Source organism: Microcaecilia unicolor, chromosome 1, assembly GCF_901765095.1.
Source record: "Microcaecilia unicolor chromosome 1, aMicUni1.1, whole genome shotgun sequence".
In the NCBI taxonomy this organism is placed as follows: domain Eukaryota; kingdom Metazoa; phylum Chordata; class Amphibia; order Gymnophiona; family Siphonopidae; genus Microcaecilia; species Microcaecilia unicolor.
Window position 1 is genome coordinate 493,058,497 of NC_044031.1, and position 17,073 is coordinate 493,075,569.

At 42.0% G+C, this 17,073-nt stretch overlaps 1 protein-coding gene across 1 annotated transcript in view; it reads left to right on the plus strand.

Moving 5' to 3' along the window:
- MRPL15 (mitochondrial ribosomal protein L15) overlaps window positions 1-14,600 on the plus strand; it is a 38,400-nt gene extending 23,800 nt beyond the window's left edge. The window contains exon 5 of the mRNA XM_030190146.1: window positions 14,100-14,600. Coding sequence (XP_030046006.1) covers window positions 14,100-14,437 — 338 coding nt within the window. The 3' untranslated portion in view covers window positions 14,438-14,600. The remainder of the gene's footprint in view (window positions 1-14,099) is intronic.
- Window positions 14,601-17,073: the final 2,473 nt, after the last annotated feature.

Below are 17,073 nucleotides of genomic sequence, written 5' to 3' on the forward strand. Positions count from 1 at the left end.
TACAGGAAGTATCTGATCAGGGGTGTGTACGGTTCATTTGATATTGCGTCTAGATACTCTGCCATGGGTGTAGGGATGTGCAGACTCTCACAGTTGCATGTCACAGACTCTCATGGCTGCATGTCTCTGACCTGGAACCAGTGGTTCAGGAGAAGTTGGCAGACATACTTTGTTGAGCAGACAATCTTTTTGTAGACGAGATGGAGGAGGTTGCTGACCTCATCCAAAAACATACTGATATTTTCCAGTCCCTATCTCGGGAGTCTCCGGTTTCAGCCTCTTCAAGGAGGTTTACAAACGGGCCTAGGTGGCGACCCTACTACTTTCAAAGGCATAGGTATCCATTGCCTTCCCGCTCTGCCCAGAACCCCTAAACCCAGTGTCCTCAGCCTTGTCAGTCCCAATCACAGAACCTCCAGCAAGCAGGGGACAAGCTTTGACTGGTTTCAGGAGATCATAGCCACAGTACAAGTAACCATCCCAGATGGCCTACTGGTAAGTGAGAGGCTAAGTTTTTCATCAAAGGTGGCCCCTTAAAACCTCCAAATGGTGGTTTTCTTCAAATAGTCCGTCTTAGTTACGGACTACATTGGTGTCGGAGACCACCAAATTGCCCACTGAGAGCATCTTACATCGGCTCTCAGCACAAGCAAGTACTTGTAGAGGGAATCTCCGCCCTTCCATAGGCCAATGTGGTCGAACCCATGCTGCCAGTGGAAGAAAGGAAGGGATTCTATTCCAGGTACTTGCTTGTGCCCAAGAAAATGGGAGGATTTCATCCTTAGTCCTAAGGGCCCTGAACAAATTCCTGGTCAAAAGTTCAGGATGTTGGCCCTGGGCAATCTTCTCCCTGTGATTCAGGAATGGGATTGGCTATGCTCTTTGGACTTAAAGGATGCCTATATCCACATTTCTATACTTCCCAGTCACAGGAAGTATCTTGGATTTCAAATAGGGAAACGCCACTACCAGTACTGTGTTTTGCTAATTGGCCTTGTGACAGCTTCCAGGGTGTTCACCAAGTATCTAGCGGTAGTTTCAGCATATTTATGCAGACTGGGAATCTATATGTTTCCTTATCTGGATGATTGGCTGGTCAAAAGCACATCGCAGAAGGGAGTGACAGTCAATGTTCCTAACTATTCAGGTGTTAAGAGCTGCTAGGTTTTGTGATAAACTACCCCAAGTCCCATGTACTCCTGGCTCAGCTATTGGCATGCATAAGAGCCTTACTAGATACATTACAGGATCAGTTGAGGGCAGAAACCTTGATCTCGCTTGCCTTGCAGGTCCGAAGCAGCAAGCAGGTCATAGCTCACCAAATGTTGATATTAATGGGTCACTTGGCCTCGACAGTGCATGTCACTCCCATGGCATGTCTCCGTTTGAGAGAGGATCTCTGTTTGAGCGAGGCCCAGTGGACTCCAGCTTCCCAGTGGTCTCAGGCACCGAGAACTAGCAGACATCATCCAGATTCCACCAGAGTTGACTCATGCTCTTTTCTGGTGGACAATTGGGACAGATTTGGCTATGGGACTAACATTTCAAATTCCTCTGCCTTAGAAGGTGTTAACAATGGATGCATCCAATTTGGGATAGGGAGCTCATGTAGATGGGCTTCACAGCCAAGGATCTAGGTCTGCTCAGGATAAGACTTACAATATCAACTTTCTTGAGCTAAGGGCCATTTGGAACACTCTTAAGGGCTTTCAGAGATCGGCTACAAAACCAGATATTATTCTCATTCAAACGGACAACCGGGTTGCAATGTTTTGTGAACAAGCAGGGGGGGTCAGGGATCCTACTTCTCTTATCAGAACAAGTAGCCATACTAGGTCAGACCAGTGGTCCATCTAGTCCAGTTTCCTGTTTTCCAAACAGTGGCCAAGCCAGATCACAAATACCTGGCAGAAACACTCCATACTACAAATCAGTCACTCGTTCTACCAACATTTTTCTCAAAACCACATTCCCATCTGGTGAAAGTGTACTGTATACCTTAGAATGCAGGCAAGCCTTAGCCTTCTATCTGGAGTGGACTAAAGCCCATAGACAGTCCACCCAGATTTTTGTTTTGGACCTAATCTGGATAGGGGTAGGCATTGGCAAATGCATAGTTTCTAATTGGCTAGCAGATTGCATCTCCTTTACTTATGCCCAGGCTGGACTTACTCTAGAGGGCCATATCAAGGCTTATAATGTCAGACCATGGCAGTGTCGGTAGCCCCCTTGAGGTCAGTTCAGTTCTTGTATACCGCTAATGTCCCCTTTCCAGGGTTCAGTGCAGTTTATATTCTAGGTGAGACAAAAGCAGATAGTGTTAATGTGAGGTATGAGAAACATTAGAGACCATTGGTGTAATGCATGAGACGAAAAACATTAAGGGAAAGGATAATGGATGATACTAGCAAGTAGAAGTCATGATGGATTATTATGAAGCAGTCTTTGGGAAGAGAAAGATTTTTAGGTTCTTCCTGAAGTTGAGATAGCTGTTTTCTGTTCTGATGGGCATAGGTAGAGAGTTCCATATTTTGCAAGTACGGGGAATAGAGAGCTGAAAATCTTCTGATTTCACATTGTCTTTTGAAATGGTGATGTTAGCATTAATTGTTGTTTCAGTCTGTTAGACTGGATCAGATATAGCGAAGCGGTCTTAATCAGTAGTTCAGAGGTGAAGCCCAGTAAGATTTGAAAAACTAAACAAGCAGCTTTCAACCTGAGTCTTTCTTCTATGGGAAGCCAGTGCAGTTTGTTTACATGAGTTGAAACACTAGTATATCTATGCAATCTTTATATTAGTCTTGCAACTGTATTCTGTATGATTTGCAGTTTTTTCTGATATTGACAATACCAAAAAATAGAACATTACAGTAATCCAAGTGAGGTAGAACTAACATTTGGACTAGTAGTGCAAAGGCTTTTTGGTCAAAGAATGGTCTGACTAGACGTAGCTGTCTTATTTTGAGTAGTGTTTTCTTCCATAGCGGATTAATATGGGAAGAGAAGATGATTGAAGAATCAGGCAAGACCCGTAATACTCTGGTTTCAGATTTGACTGTAAAGCTTTGACCATTGGACACAGATATTGATGATGGGACCTCAACTCCCTGATTTGGGAACCACAGGACCTTGTTTTTTTTGTGCATTCAGTTTATTGGTCAGGGCCCAGGTGCTAACAGCAGTCATACCATTCGCTACAGACTGAGTTGGATCTTTGTTTGATGCTGTTACTGGTAAGAACAGCAGGATGTCATCTGCGTAGGATAATAGTAGTTCATAAAGTCTCAGGTGTATTGAGGCAAGGGGTGGCATAAAGAGATTGAACAGTATTGCTGAGAGGGGAGACCCTAGCAGGACCCCGCAATTAGTAGACCAGTAGTTTGAAAGTTGGTTGTTTTGCTTTACAGAATAGCTTTTGATTTGAAAGGAATTCACTGAACCGTTTAAGCACAGTCCCTGTTATTCCTATCTGATCCAGGCATTCGAGTAGCAATCTGTGGTCAACCGCATCGAACGCCACTGATATATCAAATTGGAGAAGAATTACTTGGTCGCCTTTGCATAGGTGTTGTTCGACATATGTAGTATTATTTCCGTACTATGTGATGATCTGAAGCCAAATTGTGACCAGTGTAAAATAGAAACATTTCCAGATAAAAAGAGAGTTGTTTACCAATGTAGGGTTCTAATTCTTTAGTAAAAAGAGGTATGCTTATCATTGGACTGTAGTTTGCAGGCAATGTTATATCTAGCCCAGATCCCTTCAGTAGTGGAGTGAGAACAATTTTGCCCATATCAGGAGGAAGAGAGAGAGTTTTTAACAGCTTATTGATATTGAGTAACCAGTTTACTGCTTCCATAGGGATGGATTTGAGTAGGTGTTCTGGGCATTGATCCAGGGAGCAGTTGGCTCGGGAGCATTTCAACAATATTGGTCTTACATCCTCAGCTGTTATGGTTGAAAAGATTTCCAGTTTTGGTCCCTTTTTTTTTTTTCCATGGGCAAAGGTATTTATTTAGATTTTGCTCACACCTTTTTCAGTAGTAGCTCAAGGAGAGTTACATTCAGGTACTCTGGATATTTTCGGGGTCCCTTTTGAGTCTTTGAGTTGTAGGATCTCTGGCGATTAAATATGTACTATGGGTTGAGCTATTTTCCTCTGTTGGAGTAGACTTAGATAGTTTGGACCTAATTTAGAGGATTTTATTGGCGAAATGATCAGCGAGGTCTTGGGCAGTGGACATGTTTTCTGTGAATGTTCATCCTTATTAGTGGAAGATAGTGTTTTAACTAAGGAGAGTTTTTTGTTGTCAAGATCATCTTGACCTATTAGGCTGCTATAGTATTGGCGTTTTGAGTCAGCTGCCTTCTTTTTGTAGCATTGAAAGGCTGCTATTTGTTCTTTCTCCATTAGTTTTCAAGGCGTCAACATTTCTTTTTTAGGATGGATAGTTCTTCTGTAAATCATGGCAAATTTCTGGATGTCTTGACCTGTTTAGTGGTAAATGGAGCATTTTTGTCTAGTATGGCTTTCACCTTGGTGTCACAGTAGGATTTGATCGAACCATGTGTAGGAGATGCAGTAGTGAGGGACTCTGTTAGCTCAGATGAGAAAGTGGCCTCGTTGATTTTACTTCTGGTGGAGATGAGTTTGGAGGACTTGTATTTGGTTAAGCTTGACATACAGATATCAATGGTGAAATCCAGTTGGAAATGGTCAGACCATGATACTGGATTCCATTTGAATGAACTAATCAAGCTATTAGGGTAGGATGTCATGAAGTCCTTTTTCATGAGTTGTACCCTCGGAGAATGTAGTTAGTTTGCAGTCCTTCAGGAATGATTTGAAGTTGTGGACATTATTGTCGGCATCATTTTCCATGTGTAGGTTTAAGTCTCCGAGGAACATAATCCTTGAGAATTGTGACATGGCAGAGGAAGTAATCTGTACAAGTAGTGTTCTGCCTTGGACCATGCTCCCGGAGGACGGTAAATGAGGAGTAGGGTGATTTTGATTTACCTCTTTTATATCACCGCAGAAGTTGCATAGCATGTATTCCAGTTCAGGGAAAACCCCAGAACTAACTAAAGAAACGTGGAAAAAAATCTCTTAAAGATAAGAGCAAGTCCACCTCCTTTTTTATCCTGTCTTGGAGAATGAAGAATACCATAACTGGGTGGATAGATGTGGGACAGTATCGGGCTGTCAACTTCTGTGAGCCATGTTTCTGTGATAAACAGCCAAGACCTGAAGATTCTAGCAAATCCCTGAGTAAGAGAGCCTTGTTCCCCACAGATCTAGCGTTTATACAAAATAGATGGCTGGGACAGGAGTGAGTTGAGACTTGTATTCCAAAGGGGAAAGTTGTTTGGTTAACTGCAAAAGTTAGCGAGGTCAGCCTCAATAGAGGAGATCTGCAAAGCTGTGACATGGTCTTATGTTGTTATGTTCACATATTCACATCTCCTTACTGCCTTGAACGAGATACCCAACGTGACAGCCGGTTCAGTCAGACAGTGCTTCAGAATTTGTTTGGCATCTAGAATCTAACTCCACCCATTTAGGCCCAGTTTTCTTTGGTTCCGGGTTTCACCTCCACAACTAGAATTTATATAGTTTTCAGGTTGATTGACTTCAAAGCCTCGATGTTTCGAGTCCCTTTTGTCCTAATGTTGTTTTCGGTGAGCCTGGTAGATAGGGATTCCTATCTGTGAGAATACAACTGACCTGCTTGTCCTCGGAGAAAACAGTTACTTACCTGTAGTAGGTGTTCTCCAAGGACAGCAGGCCAAGTATTCTCACAAACCCTCTCATCTTCCCTTGGAGTCAAATTCTTTAGCTAAAGTTCCTGACTGAGGGACATGTGCTTGCTGTTCAGGCAGGAAGGAACCAGCGCATGCACAGTGGGATGCTGCTAGAAGCTTCTACAATCTTCTTGCTAGTCAGCATCCGCACCGGGCTCTGTTGGATGACGTCAACCCAGATGTGAGAATACTTGGCTTGCTATCCTCGGAGAACACCTGCTACGGGTGAGTAACTTTGTTTAAATGCTTCACTTTCCTGACTTCTTGTACTTTCCTTGGGGCTTTGATTACCCTGTCCCAATGATTCTAGTTTAAAGCCCTCTTCCGTAGGTTAGCCAGTCTGTTGCAGAAAATACTTCTTCCCTTCTTTGATAGATGGACACCATCTCTGCTCAGCAGCCCTTGGAAAAGCGTCCCATGGTCTAGGAAGCCAAAATGATCTTGACACCATCTGCTGAGCCACATATTCATCTCTAGGATTCGATTTCTCTGCCTTTCCTTTAATCTCTAGGGAGGATCGACGAGACCACCACCTGTCTGCTTCTCTCTCCCCCAGAGCAATTAAGTCTATTTTGATACATTTGAAAGGATACGTAGCTTTATCATTTGTGCCAGTGTGAATGAACAGCATTGGATAATAGTTATTATGCTTGATGAGGCTTGGCAAGCTCTCTGTGACATCTTGAATTTTGGCACCTGACAGACAGAACACCTCTCGAAACATCATGTCTTGTCTGCAGATGACGCTTCTGTACCCCTTAAAATAGAATCGCCAACCTCCGCTATTTTTTGACTCTTAGTGGTCACTGATCCAGCAACTTTGGTAATTTCGAGGTCTGTTTCCTCCTGTCTCTGGGATGCCCTCACCTCCTCCACTTCCAGGGCTGTATTTCAGTTCGAGGGCAGGTGGAGTCATGGTATTGATCCTGCAGGGTCTCATGATCTGAGTCCAGCTGCCCTCTTTTAGCACAGCTTCTTCCCCACTGCTGGACATCTTTGATGCTTCATGAAGCATTTCATCTATGTATTTCTCATTTTCGCAGATGCTTCTCGATCTTGCCTCCGCCTCTCTCAGTTCTTTCACTTTTATTCATGAGGGATTCAAGCTGAAGACAATCTTATACATGGAACAAGTCCATCTCCTTGGATCACATTTTCTGTCTGCACAGAAGTGGAAGCTGTAATTGCGGCAACAGCTTTGGTGACATGTTTCCCAGCTATACTGCAGTTGCAGAAGTATTTGCACCTGTGGAAAGAAAAGACGTAAAGCCCCAACAAAGTCCCTAACTTTTCCTGAGCTGACCTGTAGGCTAAAAGTAGCAACTGTCATTTTTTGAGCAAGGTCTAATTCTTAGAAGTGCAGGGATTTCAAAAGAGGTTATTTAGATCACATTTCCTTTTGAAATGGAGGTAGAAAAAGAAATCCTGGAGCAAGCAAGCAAAGAAGCTCCTTAAAGAGAAAATTAAGCCCAGTCCTTTCTACTAAGATAAGTGAAAAAAAAAAAAAACAAATAAAGCAAGAGTTTTCGCAGGAATATAAAATTAGAATTTAAATAAACCCATTCTTAAATCAGACACAGCATTTGTTGCAAAAAAAAAAAAAAAAAAAATCTACTTCAAACTACAATGTCTACCTCCTAATTGGATGGAGAACCTATAAATCAAAGATCAGCCTTGGGGTTGGTGGGAGATTGGGTGGGAGGGAGGGAGGGAATGAAACACTAAACAGAGGCTTCCCTCAACTAGTCTGTGCTCTAAACTGATGTTATGCCAAGCTCTAAAATGCAACCTAAAATACTAAACTAGACTCTTAAGACTGTTATATAAAACCCAAACAGAGACTTAAAAGGCTACACTATTATCACACCAGAAATCTCGGCAGAAATCCAGGCCAAGATATCTGCCTGCCTGTCTGACATTGCTGCCTGGAAGTCTCACTGCCACCTGAAGCTCAATATGTCCAAAACTGAGCTCCTTATCTTCCCACCTAAATCAATCTCTCCCCTTCCCCCACTCTCTATTTATGTCGACAACATGCTCATTCTTCCTGTCTCATCTGCTCGTAACCTTGGGGTCATCTTCGACTCCTCCCTCTCCTTCTCTGCACATATTCAACAGATTGCTAAAACCTGTCGTTTCTTCCTCTACAATATTGCCAAAATTCGCCCTCTCATTTCTGAGCACGCTACCAGAACCCTCATCCACACTCTCATCACCTCTCGCTTGGACTACTGCAACTTGCTTCTCACAGGTCTTCCACTCAGCCATCTCCTCTTCAATCTGTTCAAAATTCTGCTGCATGATTAATATTTCGCCAAAGTCGCTGTGCCCATATCAGCCCTCTTCTGAAGTCACTTCACTGGCTCCCTATCCGTTTCCGTATGCAGTTCAAGCTCCTCTTACTAACTTATAAGTGCATTCACTCTGCTGCCCCTCACTACCTCTCCACCCTTATCTCTCCCTACACTCCTTCCCAGGAACTCCATTTACTAGGCAAATCTCTCCTAATTGCACCCTTCTCCTCCATCGCTAACTCCAGACTCCGTTCCTTTTATCTCGCCGCACCTTATGCCTGGAACAGACTTCCTGAGTCATTACGTCAAGCTCCATCCCTGGCCACCTTCAAATCCGGGCTAAAGGCCTACCTGTTTGATGCTGCTTTTAATTCCTAACTTGTCACCTGCTCGTAACCTTTATCTTGTCTTCCTTTCTTCAGTAGTCCATTTTCCCTATGTGTCCTATCTGTCTGTCCTACCCTTATCCCTTATTTGTCCTGTCTGTCTGTCCTGATTTAGATTGTAAGCTCTTTTGAGCAGGGACTGTCTTTTCTTCATGTTCAATTGTGAAGTGCTGTGTACGACTGGTACCTCTATAGAAATGATTTGTAGTAGTAGTATTATCTAAACTGACACATTTACACTTACACCTGCTCTTGAGCAGGCATGATATTTGTGCCTTCAATCTAGGCATGATTTCTTCTGGTTCACCCCTCATATTAAGACACGCAGGTGCCTTTGTCTGTATAAAACGGCAAAAATAGGTAGCTTCCTGCCCTCCCTTGGCGTTTCTGCCTGATTGTGGCGGTTCATATGAACTATCTGCAGACCCAGCACTGATCCTTCTAAGCATGTGAATGTAAGAGGCTGTAACAGCACATGCAACCAATCCTGCCTTTTATGACTAACTACAGGCCAAGCATTTTCACTGTTAGCGAAGGGGGCAAACTTCACTCATGAAGTGATTATTTAAAAAATAATTTTTAGGCAATAAATATGCTTTAACAATCTGGATGGTTTATATTATTGTCGATGATGTAAAATTAAAAGAGATTTATGGCACTAGGATCACTGGTCTGATACTGCAGACTGAAAGTCATTATTCTTTGAATGGTCTGAGGTAGATATCCAGTGACTATCAGCAGCCGTAAGTGTGGACATAGTTTCCTCAGACGGTTATCCCATGACAGTACAGTTTTAGCATGTTTGCTGCCACTGACCATCTTTTTAAGTGGTGCTTGCATTCTTAGTATAGTTTTCCATTTCACTGGTTCTAGTTATCAGTCTTTAGGTTATGGATTGAAGGGATATGGAGGCAGAAATAACTGGGGCTGGAAAAAATTGTAGATGTCTGTTTTCCTGGATGTCTAAAATTTTGGTTCTGACACCAGCAGGAGATACTGCTGGCCTGGGCCCAGTTAAAGATGAGGGGAATGGACAAAAATATATTTGAGAGGAAGGGAGGACAAAGGTAGTAAACCCCCCTCACCCCCGTGAATAATCCCTTACAGAGTTGGCTTTTAAACCAGACTCAGAGAGGTATAGGAGGTATTCAAACAGTTTTTATATAGGGCAAGTGAGGGGATCTACCATAATCGGGCAGGAAGGTGCTTATTTTTGTCCATTTTATACAGACAAATTGAGGCATATTTTCAAAGCACTTAGCCTTCCAAAGTTCCATAGGTTTCTATGGAACTTTGGAAGGCTAAGTGCTTTGAAAATATGCCTCAAAGGCACCTATGTGTCTTTATAAAATATGAGCAGTAAATCTTAAAAAAAAAATGGCTAGCATTCAAGTCTCAAAAAAAATGTTGTTTTTTGAATAAATGAGGATTCCGTTTTTGTGTTTGCCAGTATTCTAGTTGCAGAAGCTTAAATAAAGGGCCCCAAAGCAGAAAGGATCCACCTCAGAAGATATGGAAACAGCTTCCTTACCTGGGCCCTATTGCACCATAGGGTCTCTGTGTGGAATTCATGCCACTGCCAGTATTGTTTTTAATGCATTTATGATCAACAAGTTTTCTGTTCCTCAGATTTTTGGAAAATAGCAACTGCTTCCATTATTACAACACAGATCACAGTGAGCACTAGTAACGTACGCGCGTGTGTATATCTGTATATCTATAGGGAGACATACAGTACTGAGAATTTGTGAACACTGTACGATAATGAAGACAGAGGTTTTATTGTTGCACCCTTGTTTACTTGTTACTGCATAAGGAAAGACTGACTTCAAATGGGAAAATATGTGTGTGTGGGGGGGGGGGGGGGGGGGGGGTCCATGAGATTCATTCAAGCCATTTGTGTTTTCTGATCAGAAGGGGAGGGCTGTAATTACACCAGCTTCCTTTTTGGTCAAGGTTTATGGGATTTGATATACTGCCTTTCTGTGGTACAACCAAAGCAGTTTATATATATATATATTATATGCAGGTACTTTCTCTGTCCCTTGTGGACTCGCAACCTAGGACAGTGGAGGGTTAAGTGACTTGCCCAGGGTCATAAGGAGCTGCAGTGGGAATCAAACCAGATCCCCAGGTGCCCACTGCTCTAACCATTAGGCTACTCATCTGCTATTGAGTCATAATCCTGCATTTTTGAGTTGCTACTAATGATAGTTTTACATTTTATTTGATCAGGGTCCTTTGAATTTACATTGACTGTTTAGAATGGGAGGATGTTCTGGCCTATTCTGGGAAAGTTGTGAGAGTTTTACAAAAGTGGGGCCCTCACTGTATGGAATAAATTACCATTAGTTTTTTTCAACAAGAGTAGAAATATGATCCATAAAACATGGCTTTTTCTCTGGAGCTGAGGAAAAAAGTACATTGAATGTCACTGTAAACAGACTTAAAAGAATGCATTTTATATTTAAAACATAGGGAGGCATATTTTCAAAGCACTTTGGGAGGCTAAGTTCCATAGGTTTCTATGGAACTTTGGGAGGCTAAGTGCTTTGAAAATGAGCCTCAGGGTGTCACTGTACCAAGGCAACAGCGAATGCCATGTTTCATCAGCACTAGCAGGCCATACACATAGTAACCAACATCAAATTACATATTTTAATCATTAGTGGGATAATTCTATAACTGGGTGCCTAGGATAAGAGGTTAAGCAGGTGTATGTCTGCAGTCTATTATATAAACAAAAGTAGACATTCTACTTTGCTTTGTAGAATACTTGTGTAACTGTTGGAAATACGCATACATTTAGATGCAGCCACATCCAGCAGCCCCAGAGTGAGTGTAAATGCCTAAACCCAGATGTTAGATAGAATGCATGTAAATTCATAGTATTCCTTGATTTAGGTGTGTTTGCATGCTGCACCTATAGTCCATCCATGCACATGCCCAGCAATAAAGTGTACACAGTTAAAACACGGCACAGTTTTTCCAGTAGTCGGTATTCTGTAAGAGGTTATTTATGTGTATAAGTGGCTAAAATACAACCACTAGGTGTACTCATGCCATCCAAAACTAGACACTCCATATAGAACTACCCTATAAATGTAATTTTTTTATAACAACGGTTAAGAAAGTGATGCAGTGCAGTCTCTAGGTTTCACAGTGGAGTTTTAGAGAATGAAAATGAAACACATCAGAGCCACTATGAACCAGCGCAGCACAGGGATAGGGGTGTGGCAAAGCAAGGACAAAGGAGGAAAAGCATGTGGGGTATGCCTCATTGCATAATTTCCAAGCCCTCGGTGCATATGAGTGAGAGGATAGGAAAGATGAGGTATGTTTTTTGAAAGGATCAGTTCCCTAACAGCTGTGTTAGTGTACTGTCATTTTTTTTATACTGCAGGTAGTAGAGTACCCTCTCTTATAGAAATGCATTGGGCCATTTTTGGCAACTTGGTCCAGCCTGGCCTACTTCAGAATTAATATTGTCTCTCTTCCCTCAATTGTCTCTTGCACCAAATTTCATCCCATTCCATTAACTTGCTGAAAGTGTATTTTGCCCCTTTACAGACATTTTTGACCCCTTATGCATTTCATTTATTTTTTAACCAGCATTCTGTTTGGCTGGACAGAATAAAAACAGTATAAATTAAACAATTGCAGACATGGAGGCGTATTTTCAAAGCACTTAGACTTAGCACTTAGTAACCTATGGATCTTTGTAAGTCTAAGTGCTTTGAAAATGAGCCTCATAGTGTAAAGTAGGAATGATAAAGAGTAATTTCATAATCAGTGTGTGAAGTAGTAAGTGAACCCTTGTTTTCTTAGTAAGGTTAATTTATACAGGGGCTTAAATAATGGAATAATGAATAAACCACCCTGAAGAGTAAATCTGCAAAATTCTTTGGTCTTCATCAAAAGGTTAGTGGGAACTCTGTCATGCCATGATCAAGACATTTCAGAAGGCTTAAGAGAAAGTAGTTGATTATCTTCTGCATGGAATTACAAAATCATTTCTAAATATTTGGGGCTCCGTCCATCCACTGTTTGTCTACAGAAAGGAAAAGTTGAAGAGTACAGTGGACTCTTCCCGAGTGGTCAATCCAAGATCAACCTAAAAACAAACAGGAAAACCATCCACTAAATCACAAAGAATCTTGATCTATCATCTAAAGATCTCAGGGCTTTTTTTTCGCTACAAATGATGTGAGGGTTCATGTTGGCCATCCAGGAAAAAAACAGAATGGGAGTGGTGTTTATAGAAGTATAGCTAGGAAGAGATTACTGCTCTCTAAAGACATGGTAGTCTGCCTAAGGGTCACCAAAAATAATGAGGTGACCCGCATGACTTGTAGAATAAGAAGTCAAAAATGGAACTTTTTGATTGCAATGGCAAAACCAAACATTGCATTCTGGAATAAGAACCTCAGCCTGAATCTAAACATGGTGGTAGAGTTACCACGATGTGGGGATACTTTGTTGCATCAGAACTTGAACAGCTTGCCATTATTGATAGAACACATTCTTTTTCTCAGAAATTTTCTAGAAGAGAATGTAGTGTCAACTGTTCATAAGTGAAGCTGAGCATTAAATGGGCCATGCAGCAAGACAATGGCACTAAATTTTCAAGTAAGTCTACTATAGAATGACAGAGGAAGAGATTCCATGCTTGAGATTGTCCAAGTTGGTTTTGACCTATATCATATTGAAATGTTGTGGCAAGACTTTGAAGCAAGCTGTTCAAGTGAGGAATACCTCAGATACCACAATTGAAAACAGCTCTATATGGAAAAATGAGATACAGTTCAAGGGTGATATAAGAGATCAGTTATAGATGATGATTAATTGAAGTTATTGCCAATCAAAGAGGTGCCACCAGTTACTAAGTAAAAGGTTCACATACTTTTTCACACAAGATTACAATAATCTTTTGTTCAATGGGACATAAGGAGTTAGGTGCCTGTGGTCTGTTTTTTTTTTTTTTCCAGTGTTTAGTTGGCCATATCGCTCAAATCATCATTACAGTGTGAAACCCTTGTAAGTTCTCTCAGCAGGGGGTTAAAAATTGTCAGGCAGACTCAATTGTCCTTTCATGCTCAGAACTGGTTCATCTGGAGCAAGAGTGAGGCAATGGCAAGCCTATGCTGCACACAAAAGGAAGATTGACAGCTCTAGAAACTGAAATCTGACACCTTCATGGGTGCCAAAAATTGTTTTTTGAATAATTGAAGGGAAAAGAATGAGACGGGATCATAGTTTGTGAAATTAAGATGATGGAGAGGCTTCTTCAAAATAGGCTGAACCTAAATAGCTTTAAAGGCAGGAGCAAATTTAAGAAGAAAGGTACAGTAGATAATAAAGAGAAAGGAGCAGCAAATCAACATTGGCAAAAAGAATGGTGGGCAAAAAGGGTCTTTGGAAAAGAGAATAGATTTTGAAGCTAGAAACAGTAATTACCAATTAAAGGAATGAGAAACTCATGTACTTTATCTCTGAATTATTCTTGTATTGCTTCATTAAGTATCATGACAGTTAAAAAAAAAAAAAAAAAAAAGTGTTCTACCAGGGGCAAGGCATTAAGTATGCACTAATCAGTATGTGTCACTCTTGCAGCTATCCTGTGCAAGCCGATGCTGTTCTTCCTGCGTGGCAAGCCTATTCCCAAGCGTATGCTTCCACCTGAAGACATTGTTCCTTACTATACAGATGCCAAGAACCGTGGGTACCTGGCAGATCCTGCAAAAGTTCAGGAAGCAAGACTTGAACTTGCCAGGAAATATGGTTATGTCTTACCAGACATAACAAAAGATGAGCTATTCCAAATGCTGAGAACACGGAAAGATCCTCGGCAAATATTTTTTGGTCTTTCACCAGGTTGGTTGGTTAATATGGCAGAAAAGAAAATCCTTAAGCCAACAGATGAGAGATTGCTGAGTTACTACAGCTCTTGAATGGGGACTAGATCAAAGTATGCAGCTGCATATGAAACAGCTGGCACTGAACAAATTGATTAGAAGGCAAGCAAAATAAAACTAATATTTTGTATTTTGCTTTTGTGTGTTTATCAATGTGTATCTACATGAATAAAATAAAACAGCCATAGACCAAAAGAGATATGACTTTCTCTTACTAGATTTCATACTTTGTCTGCAGAGCAAAATTTTAGCATGAAGCTTTAGTATATGGTTCAGTAGTTGTAAAAGGACCCCTTTTTAATTTAAGGGGGAAGTCGTGAAGATAAATCAGTATTGATGCAGTATGGAAAAAATGTCTAGGATCAGTGCTGCAGGAAACCATCATATCAACAGCCAGGGTCCAACAACTACTAGAGAATTTCAATTGTGGGGAACAAATACATGACACACATCTCTGAGCACATGTCAAAGCACAGCAGAAACCTGGTGTAAATCGTCTTGCCTAACAGGAGGTTGTGTATCCCTGCACTAGGCGCTATTCTATATATGTTGCCTAAGACTTCATGTCCTACTGTTGACGATGATACCTTTCCTCTGGAGTTACATGTTGTAGCTTAGTGTTCTGATATATTTCCTCTTGTGCAAGCCATGCCTTTCACTTGGTCACAACAATCGAGCACAGACATTTGTCTAGGTTGATCTGATTAGTTGGACGTTCCTGTCGATTTGGGGGAGCTTCCTGGAAGCAGCTGTACTGACATTCTCAAATGTGCTGGAAGGTGTCTCTTCAATGAAAAAGCTGGAGGCTAGTCTGGTAGTGCAGGCTAATGGATAGCACAGTAGCCTTTGATGCTACCGACTGGGGTTAAAGTCCTGTTATAGCAGCTGGTCAGTGTACACATCTCACCCAGGTTAGCTGGCTAGAGTGAGACGGAGAGGCCACGAGTGATACAATGAGAAATCTTTCTTACATAGACCCATCCCATTGGGGAAGTATATGTTGTGGAAAACCCATACTGTTTAATATGTCTCCTGGGTGTGGTGGGTGGGGACAAATGTGTACTGAGCATACGTTGATGCTTTGTGGGAGTTGTTCTGTGAGAGGCATGAGTCCGTTTGTATTAAAGTTTGCCATACAGTATGGAGACAAGAGGTGAGAGGGAGGGTTGTCGTAGGCATGTGACAGATGTCTCTCAGTACTACCTTGTTCTTTACGGGGGGGGGGGGGGGGCATGACATTACTGTATTATATCTCTCCTCCTGTCTCCCCCTCCACAGGGCATGCCATATATGGAAACAACAATATCACCCTGTGACCTGAACATGCTGCCTTACTAATAGATCTGTGTAGATGAGGAGGTCTAGTGGTTAGAACAGCTGATTTATCATTCATTGGTGGTGGGTTCAAATCACACTAGTGGTACCCTGTACTGGAGTCACAGCTAATTAGGAATGACTGCTAGCACTTAGGCTCTGACATATTTTATTGGCACTGAATAACATCAGATTTGCGTGGAATTTAGGTTCTGCAAATATCATGGAATGTGATTACACCTAACGTCAGTGCCGATCGCTGCAGGTACTATAATTAGTGCTCAAATGCACTCCATTTTGTGTAGGACTCTGAGAGTGTGTTCTCGTGCTGTACTGTGCTTCTGGTGCTATTTTGCGATCTTGGTATGTGCTCTGACCCAACCCCATACCCATTTCATTTAAATTCTGTCCCTGCTGCTCCTGCTTACTCCTTTCTCACCTATACCTGCTCCACTTCTGTCCATTCCTCTCTTCTCACTACCTGCTGTCCCCCCCCTCCCCCTGTATACCACCCCTGTATGCAAGTTGGTGTGTTTGTGTGTGGGTGGAGTGCTGCAGCCACTTGTCTGTCTTTGGTGTTTCCCTGTTTGTGTTGCTGTCCCATTGTTTGTGTGTGTGTGAGTGACTGCAGCGCAGAGAAATGGCTGAGCTCTTCATGGGCTGGTTGCTGGCACATAAGGGGTGAGGATGAGGACAAGTGCACAGGGTGTACAGGCCCATGACAAGGTTCCTGGACCTGACATAACCAATGTGTAGCTAGGTACTGGTTTAATAAAGAGACCTTAGTGCACCTGTGTAAAAAGCTGCAAGAGGACCTGGAATCTACAGCTTGGAGGGAGCATGGCATGCCTTGCCAGTCCATGTGACAGTGACCACAGCCGTAGCTTTCTGGCAACTGGCACATTCCAAACATCTCTAGGAGCTGCAGCAGGAATCAGCCAGCCAGCTGCGTCGTCACCCACTTTCTTAAAGCCTTTTTGAAAAGGGACACCCTTATATCTGTTCCCCATGTGTGAGGCAGAATAGCAAGAAGCTATGACTGTGTTTTACGAGTTTGCCCAATTCTCCTCTACACTATACTATACAATAAGTTTATACTCCAAAATCCTACAAGAGTTTAATTCGGTTTACAAAAACAAGAGGACCGGACAGTTTCCAGAAATGTACTTTAGCACAAAATCATCAGTCCATTATTGAACAAGTTAAAAATAAGTTTTGAAGGCATTTCTAAAACCTCTGTGCTGAGGGCTGTAGACTGTACCCATGTGGCCCTTGAGCCACCTGCAGCCAATGAGCCAGAATATAGAAATTGAAGGTCCTACCATTCCCTGAACATGCAGGTTGTCTATAATGCAGCA